Below are 9,596 nucleotides of genomic sequence, written 5' to 3'. Positions count from 1 at the left end.
AGACATTTTAACTAGTTATTTTAAGAGATATGTTAATTCATGTTTACGATATCTTGAAAGACTTATAGAATTTCCAATAAAATTTACTATTTTAAAACAATTAGCCTAGATCATATTAGCATGATCGATGTCTGATAAATATTATTTCAATCTCATGTATAGTATGTAACTAGGTACACTAGTACATATTCAATGGTTTTTCAATTAGTACATGTCAATTTATTCAATGTTCATTCATTCAATATTTGTACGTTGATGGCAATTATATTGTATTCTGAAATCTATTTTACAGAGTTTGTCTGAGAATGCCTTAAATAAAAGTTGTGCCATAGTTCTAGGAGAGATGTTGACGGAGACAACTTTCCTCACTCATCTGAATTTATCAGGTTTGTCGCCCCTTAATGCAATTACTTATAGACTGTCGGTAGATGTCCTTGTGTGTAACTATGTAAGTGGTCTAGAGAGGACACTGGAGACCCTAGAATTACACAACAAACAATGACGAATGCGTACACTTGACGAGCAGGGTAATCCCGTACAGTCCTTATATGATTATGACAACAACCAGATACTGAACATTCCTTTGCTATAAAGTTTGAATTATCTACTTTTAATTCTACTACCCAATTTAAAACACTTTTTTTCTGAAATTAAAAAAGTGGAATCTGGTTCAACACAAATAATGGTTCTCGAACTATGGACACTATTTGATGTTAGCTCAAAAATTCTTCTATTTGACTCTAATTTAAAATCTAAACTGTTTCATAATCATTTGATATGTTCACCACAATGTCATTATAGAAACAGCTGAACATTATTTATTCATACGTCCATTATTTAATTAATGTATAGCAACACTTACAATCCAAGTGAGTAAACATACCACTTAAACATTAACTCCTAGGTACATCGTTACTATGATTGTAACGAAGTAACGTTATATAGTATAACTGAAACCGGATGATTTGTCTAGATATCTTTTAAATGTGTGATATTGTTCGATTTTGTTTTGAGATGCCAAAATTCATTTGCTTTTTGCAATAAATGTGTTGAAATTACACATAAACTATGAAAATATTTTATAAATACTACCTGCATTAGAGGGTGACAGTGCCTAGTGTCACCCCGAGGATGTCACTGTTACCCGAGGCGAAGCCGAGGGTGACAGTGATATTCCGAGGGGTGACACTAGGCACTGTCACCCTCTAATGCAGGTAGTATTTATTTTATTATACCAGAAGTCTAGAAACCAAACTAGTTTTCAAGTATTTGCAATCTATTGAAACATTTTAACTGATTTTAGCAAAAGTCGAACAGTCACCGTCGGCAGTAAGTTAGATTAGTATATCAGCTTCTACTCAGTAGCGCTAACTATCATTGCATTATAAAAAAGAATACTGCAGTACTCACAATAAACATTTAGTGAAAATTCTTGTTGTCTTGTCTCCTGCGTTTGTTTAAATCTTAACGTTTTTGTAAATCTGAATGAATGTTGATTTTGTCCCGTCGTCTGTTTACAACATTAGCAACGTCACGAAGACGCTTGAAATCGCATGTCTTCCGTTCACCTAATCACCGACGGGTTCATAAAAACCAACATATAGCACTTGGACGGTAAGCGAAAAGACGTGAATGGAAAGCTCCATCCTTAATATGATTTTTTTATTGATAAACAGACTAATTTGGCAAAACTATTACAAAATAGTTCCAGATAAATTTTGGAGCGTCGCTTCAAAAAACAAAGATGGCGTCGAAAAAAGAAACGAGTGCGCATCTTTTTCGGGCGGTTAATATTTTGCACTGTCAAAAATACACTATCACCCGTTGCTAGGAGGGTTGCTACGAACGTGTCTATTGTTTCCTATTGTTCTAATGTTACCTGCCGTGTGATAGTGTAAAATACCAAATATCTCTCGACCAATCAGAATGCAGGATTCTCACTTGAGGTTAAATAATATATAAATACTACCTGCATTAGAGGGTGACAGTGCCTAGTGTCACCCCGAGGATATCACTGGTGACAGTGATATTCCGATGAGTGACACTAGGCACTGTCACCCTCTAATGCAGGTAGTATTTATTTTATTATACCAAAAGTCTAGAAACAAAGCTAGTTTTCAAGTATTTGCAATCTATTGAAACATTTTGACTGATTTTAGCAAAAGTCGAACAGTCACCGTCGGCAGTAGATTAGATATCAGCTTCTACTCAGTAACTACCATTGCATTATTTTCAATTTCAACAATATTTTATTGATATTATGTACAGGATCGGACATCAGCTACGCCTATTTAAGTCCTCTCCAGATCTTATTTTAAAGTATAAACATGAATTCATTCTGCAATTAATTTATACATATATTTAAATATACAAATAAATTGAATTAATTACAGTATAGTGATAATAATATTAATAAGTACTAATTAAAGGGGATGAACTCCAATTTTATTTTTGATAGAAAATGTTTCAGACCAAGTTTAGTTATTTGGATTTCATATTCCTAGTGTAGTTTTTGGATAGGGATAAGAATCATGCTCATTTATTTACAGACTAACATTACATACACACCTTGAGATATTAGACCATTGCATTATAAAAAAGAATACTCACAATAAGCATTTGGTGAACATTTTTGTTGTCTTGTCTCCTATGTTTGTTAAAATCTTAACGTTTTTTAGTTTCGTCCCGTCGTCTGTTTACAACATTACGATGACGCATGAAATCGCATGTCTTCCGTTCACCTAATCACCGACGGGTTCATAAAAAACAACATATATCGCTTTGACGGTAAGCGAAAAGGCGTGAATGGAAAGCTCCGTCCTTTATATAAAAAAATACTGATAAACAGACTAATTTGGCAAAACTATTGCGAAATTTTGAAGCGTCGCTTCAAAAAACAAAAATGGCGCCGAAAAAAGAAACGAGTGCGCATCTTTTTCGGGCGGTTAATATTTTACACTGTCAAAAATACACTATCACCCGTTGCTAGGGGGTTGCTACGAACGTGTTAATTGTTTCCTATTGTTCTAATGTTACCTGCCGTGTGATAGTGTAAAATACCAAATATCTCTCGACCAATCAAAATGCAGGATTCTCACTTGAGGTATAATAAAATCTAATAGCAACCGGAAAATGGACACTTTAAGAGTTGTCTTCCGTTATCTTTACCTTTGAGAGCCAGTAGGTATATAATTTAGAGGATGTTTTCCTATATTAGTATTATGATTTACTACAAATTAAGATATTTCATTTTGAGTGTTTTTCTCAGATTTGCCAAAAGCAGAAGAAAAATTCTAAAATATGGAATTTCAAGAAGACATTTCTTGTTTTAAGATTTAATGTTTTATGGAGTACAATTTCTACTTTCATTTTAAGATATAAATTTGTTTATGTGTATAGGATAACACATTCCAAGGATACCTACTTCTAACGTAACTAAACAAAAAAAATGTTTTATTGTTGTATCGACCGTTACGGATGTGTTTGTAAGAAACAATTATAAGATAGAATTGTGTACTCCATTTCTTACCCCATAAAATCGCGATTTAGACCCACGTGTGGTGATGTTTAGATCATTATACATTTCATATTAATGGAGGTCAAAATGGAGGTTACCTTATACACTCCACAGACATACTGTAGCAGACTTTAATGATTTCACTAGACTCAATAACGTATTTATTCCTGTTCACATTTACTAAAATGTAGAGACACATCGGTTAGCGTGTGGAATGATCGGACAGTGAGGAAGTAATGTTGACAATTAAATGGCATCTTGTTGATGATACTCAGGCAATATACATCGCCTTGTTAATTCTGACATGTTTTAGCTGATATTTTTAGTTTTTGTTTTTCAAATAATGAATCTGATTAAAACGAGCCCCGGGCTCCATACATTGAGGATGTGGCAGAGAAATATTCAGATTATGTGTTTCCCCGTCTGAATTTTCAGCTAAACATGTTAAGTATTTAAGATTGTTGCTTTTATAAATACTCTTTTTCCTATTCCAGGTTGTCATCTGGGTGATATAAAAGTTAAACAGATAGCCCATGGCCTTAGGGTGAGTAACCTATATCGGTACCTCTACTGTCAATAACATGATATCACATAAATCAACACAGCACACGATATCACTATCTTCATCGTATGTAGTTATTTATCATTGTATGTAGTTATTTATCATTGTATGTAGTTGTTTATCAGTGTATGTAGTTGTTTATCATTGTATGTAGTTGTTTATCAGTGTATGTAGTTATTTATCATTGTATGTAGTTGTTTGTCATACTATATAGTTGTTTGTCATTGTATGTAGTTATTTATCATTGTATGTAGTTATTTATCATTGTATGTAGTTATTTATCATTGTATGTAGTTGTTTATCAGTGTATGTAGTTGTTTATCATTGTATGTAGTTGTTTATCAGTGTATGTAGTTGTTTATCATTGTATGTAGTTGTTTATCAGTGTATGTAGTTATTTATCATTGTATGTAGTTGTTTATCATTGTATGTAGTTATTTATCATTGTATGTAGTTGTTTATCATTGTATGTAGTTGTTTATCATTGTATGTAGTTGTTTATCATTGTATGTAGTTATTTATCATTGTATGTAGTTGTTTATCATTGTATGTAGTTGTTTATCATTGTATGTAGTTATAGTTGTTTATCATTGTATGTAGTTATTTATCATTGTATGTAGTTGTTTATCATTGTATGTAGTTGTTTATCATTGTATGTAGTTGTTTATCATTGTATGTAGTTATTTATCATTGTATGTAGTTGTTTATCATTGTATGTAGTTGTTTATCATTGTATGTAGTTATTTATCATTGTATGTAGTTGTTTATCAGTGTATGTAGTTGTTTATCATTGTATGTAGTTGTTTATCATTGTATGTAGTTATTTATCATTGTATGTAGTTGTTTATCATTGTATGTAGTTGTTTGTCATTGTATGTAGTTGTTTATCATTGTATGTAGTTGTTTGTCATCATATATAGTTGTTTATCATTGTATGTAGTTGTTTATCATTGTATGTAGTTATTTATCATTGTATGTAGTTATTTATCATTATATGTAGTTGTTTATCATTGTATGTAGTTGTTTATCATTGTATGTAGTTGTTTATCATGTATGTAGTTATTTATCATTGTATGTAGTTGTTTATCATTGTATGTAGTTGTTTATCATTGTATGTAGTTGTTTATCATTGTATGTAGTTGTTTATCATTGTATGTAGTTATTTATCATTGTATGTAGTTATTTATCATTGTATGTAGTTGTTTGTCATCATTATAGTTGTTTATCATTGTATGTAGTTGTTTATCAGTATGTAGTTTTATCATTGTATGTAGTTGTTTATCATTGTATGTAGTTGTTTATCATTGTATGTAGTTGTTTATCATTGTATGTAGTTATTTATCATTGTATGTAGTTATTTATCATTGTATGTAGTTGTTTATCATTGTATGTAGTTGTTTATCATTGTATGTAGTTGTTTATCATTGTATGTAGTTATTTATCATTGTATGTAGTTATTTATCATTGTATGTAGTTGTTTATCATTGTATGTAGTTATTTATCATTGTATGTAGTTGTTTATCATTGTATGTAGTTATTTATCATTGTATGTAGTTATTTATCATTGTATGTAGTTGTTTATCATTGTATGTAGTTGTTTATCATTGTATGTAGTTGTTTATCATTGTATGTAGTTATTTATCATTGTATGTAGTTGTTTATCATTGTATGTAGTTGTTTATCATTGTATGTAGTTATTTATCATTGTATGTAGTTATTTCATTATAGTATTACCGTAGTTGTTTGTCATCCTATATAGTTGTTTGTCATTGTATGTAGTTGTTTATCATTATATGTAGTTGTTTATCATTGTATGTAGTTATTTATCATTGTATGTAGTTGTTTATCATTGTATGTAGTTGTTTATCATTGTATGTAGTTATTTATCATTGTATGTAGTTGTTTGTCATCATATATAGTTGTTTATCATTGTATGCAGTTATTTATCATTGTATGTAGTTATTTATCATTGTATGTAGTTGTTTATCATTGTATGTAGTTGTTTATCATCATATATAGTTGTTTATCATTGTATGCAGTTATTTATCATTGTATGTAGTTATTTATCATTGTATGTAGTTGTTTGTCATCATATATAGTTGTTTATCATTGTATGTAGTTGTTTGTCATCATATATAGTTGTTTATCATTGTATGTAGTTATTTATCATTGTATGTAGTTGTTTATCATTGTATGTAGTTGTTTATCATTGTATGTAGTTGTTTATCATTGTATGTAGTTGTTTGTCATTGTATGTAGTTATTTATCATTGTATGTAGTTGTTTGTCATCCTATATAGTTGTTTGTCATTGTATGTAGTTGTTTATCATTATATGTAGTTGTTTATCATTGTATGTAGTTATTTATCATTGTATGTAGTTATTTATCATTGTATGTAGTTGTTTGTCATTGTATGTAGTTGTTTATCATTGTATGTAGTTGTTTGTCAGTGTATGTAGTTGTTTGTCATTGTATGTAGTTGTTTATCATTGTATGTAGTTGTTTTATCATTGTATGTAGTTGTTTGTCATTGTATGTAGTTGTTTGTCATTGTATGTAGTTGTTTGTCATTGTATGTAGTTGTTTGTCATTGTATGTAGTTGTTTATCATTACATGTAGTTGTTTGTCATTGTATATAGTTGTTTGTCATTGTATGTAGTTGTTTATCATTGTATGTAGTTGTTTATCATTATATGTAGTTGTTTATCATTGTATGTAGTTGTTTATCATTGTATGTAGTTGTTTGTCATTGTATGTAGTTGTTTGTCATTGTATGTAGTTGTTTATCATTGTATGTAGTTGTTTGTCATCCTATATAGTTGTTTGTCATTGTATGTAGTTATTTATCATTATATGTAATTGTTTGTCATCCTATGTAGTTGTTTATCATTATATGTAGTTGTTTATCATTGTATGTAGTTGTTTGTCAGTGTATGTAGTTATTTATCATTATATGTAGTTGTTTGTCATTGTATGTAGTTGTTTGTCATTGTATGTAGTTGTTTATCATTATATGTAGTTGTTTGTCATTGTATGTAGTTTATTTATCATTGTATGTAGTTGTTTGTCAGTGTATGTAGTTATTTATCATTGTATGTAGTTGTTTATCATTGTATGTAGTTGTTTGTCATTGTATGTAGTTGTTTATCATTGTATGTAGTTGTTTGTCAGTGTATGTAGTTAATTTATCATTATATGTAGTTATTTATCATTGTATGTAGTTGTTTTTCATTGTATGTAGTTGTTTGATCATTGTATGTAATTGTTTATCATTATATGTAGTTGTTGTCATTATATGTAGTTGTATCATTGTATGTAGTTGTTTATCATTGTATGTAGTTGTTTGTCATTGTATGTAGTTGTTTATCATTGTATGTAGTTGTTTATCATTGTATGTAGTTGTTTGTCATCATTGTATGTAGTTGTTTGTCATTGTATGTAGTTGTTGTCATCATTGTATATGTATGTAGTTGCTTATTGTAGTTGTTTGTCAATGTATGTAGTTATTTATCATTGTATGTAGTTGTTTTGTCATGTATGTAGTTATTTATCATTATATGTAATTTTGTATCCTATGTAGTTGTTGTTGTATCATTATCATTGTATGTAGTTGTTTGTCATCATATATAGTTGTTGTCATTGTATGTAGTTGTTTATCATTGTATGTAGTTGTTTGTCATTGTATGTAGTTGTTTATCATTGTATGTAGTTGTTTGTCATTGTATGTAGTTGTTTATCATTGTATGTAGTTGTTTATCTTCATTATATGTAGTTGTTTATCATTGTATGTTAGTTGTTTATCATTGTATGTAGTTGTTTATCATTATATTGTAGTTGTTTTGTCATTGTATGTAGTTATTTATCATTGTATGTAGTTGTTTGTCATTGTATGTAGTTGTTTGTCATTGTATGTAGTTATTTATCATTGTATGTAGTTGTTTGTCATTGTATGTAGTTGTTTGTCATCCTTGTATAGTTGTTTGTCATTGTATGTAGTTATTTATCATTGTGTGTATTTGTTTATCATTGTATGTAATTGTTGTCACTGTATGTAGTTGTTTGATCATTGTATGTAGTTGTTTATCATTGTATGTAGTTATTTTTCATTATATGTAATTGTTGTCACTGTATGTAGTTGTTTATCATTGTATGTAGTTGTTTGTCATTGTATGTAGTTATTTTATCATTGTATGTAGTTGTTTGTCATTGTGTATGTTGTTATTTATGTATTATATGTATGTAGTTGTTTGTCATTGTATATAGCTGTTTGTCATTGTATGTAGTTGTTTGTCATTGTATGTAGTTGTTTGTCATTGTATGTAGTTGTTTGTCATTGTATGTAGTTGTTTGTCATTGTATGTAGTTGTTTATCATTATATGTAGTTTGTTTGTCATTGTATGTAGTTGTTTTATCATTATATGTAGTTATTTATCATTGTATGTAGTTGTTTATCATTATATGTAGTTATTTATCATTATATGTAGTTGTTTATCATTGTATGTAGTTGTTTATCATTATATGTAGTTGTTTATCATTGTATGTAGTTGTTTATCATTGTATGTAGTTGTTTTATCATTGTATGTAGTTGTATTATCATTTGTATTGTAGTTGTTTATCATTGTATGTAGTTGTATATCATTGTATGTAGTTGTTTATCATTGTATGTAGTTGTTTATCATTGTATGTAGTTGTTTATCATTGTATATAGTTGTTTATCATTGTATGTAGTTGCATATCATTGTATGTAGTTGTTTATCATTGTATGTAGTTGTTTATCATTGTATGTAGTTGTTTATCATTGTATGTAGTTGTTTATCATTGTATGTAGTTGTTTATCATTGTATGTAGTTGTTTATCATTGTATGTAGTTGTTTATCATCATATATAGTTGTTTATCATCCTAAATAGTTGTTTGTCATTGTATGTAGTTATTTATCATTATATGTAATTGTTTGTCATCCTAAATAGTTATTTATCATTGTATGTAGTTATTTATCATTGTATGTAGTTGTTTATTATTGTATGCAGTTATTTATCATTGTATGTAGTTATAAATCATTGTATGTAGTTATTTATCATTGTATGTAGTTATTTATCATTATATATAGTTGTTTGTCAGTGTATGTAGTTATTTATCATTGTATGTAGTTGTTTGTCATCATATATAGTTGTTTGTCATTGTATGTAGTTGTTTATCATTTTATGTAGTTGTTTATCATTGTATGTAGTTATTTATCATTGTATGTAGTTATTTATCATTACACGTAGTTGTTTGTCATCCTATATAGTTGTTTGTCATTGTATGTAGTTGTTTATCATTATATGTAGTTGTTTATCATTATATGTAGTTATTTATCATTGTATGTAGTTGTTTATCATTGTATGTAGTTGTTTATCATTGTATGTAGTTATTTATCATTGTATGTAGTTATTTATCATTGTATGTAGTTGTTTGTCATCATATATAGTTGTTTGCCATTGTATGTAGTTGTTTATTATTGTGTGTAGTTGTTTA

At 28.5% G+C, this 9,596-nt stretch overlaps 1 protein-coding gene across 1 annotated transcript in view; it reads left to right on the top strand.

The window, feature by feature from the left end:
• Positions 1 to 297: 297 nt before the first annotated feature.
• The window catches only part of LOC138319213 (protein phosphatase 1 regulatory subunit 37-like), a 34,147-nt gene continuing 24,848 nt past the window's right edge, over positions 298 to 9,596 (top strand). The window contains exons 1-2 of the mRNA XM_069262197.1: positions 298 to 386; positions 4,012 to 4,061. Coding sequence (XP_069118298.1) covers positions 344 to 386; positions 4,012 to 4,061 — 93 coding nt within the window. The 5' untranslated portion in view covers positions 298 to 343. The remainder of the gene's footprint in view (positions 387 to 4,011; positions 4,062 to 9,596) is intronic.

The sequence above is a fragment of the Argopecten irradians genome, chromosome 3 (assembly GCF_041381155.1).
Source record: "Argopecten irradians isolate NY chromosome 3, Ai_NY, whole genome shotgun sequence".
In the NCBI taxonomy this organism is placed as follows: Eukaryota; Metazoa; Mollusca; class Bivalvia; order Pectinida; family Pectinidae; genus Argopecten; species Argopecten irradians.
Note: the sequence above shows the minus strand (reverse complement) of the source record. Positions and strands in the feature narration are given on the sequence as shown.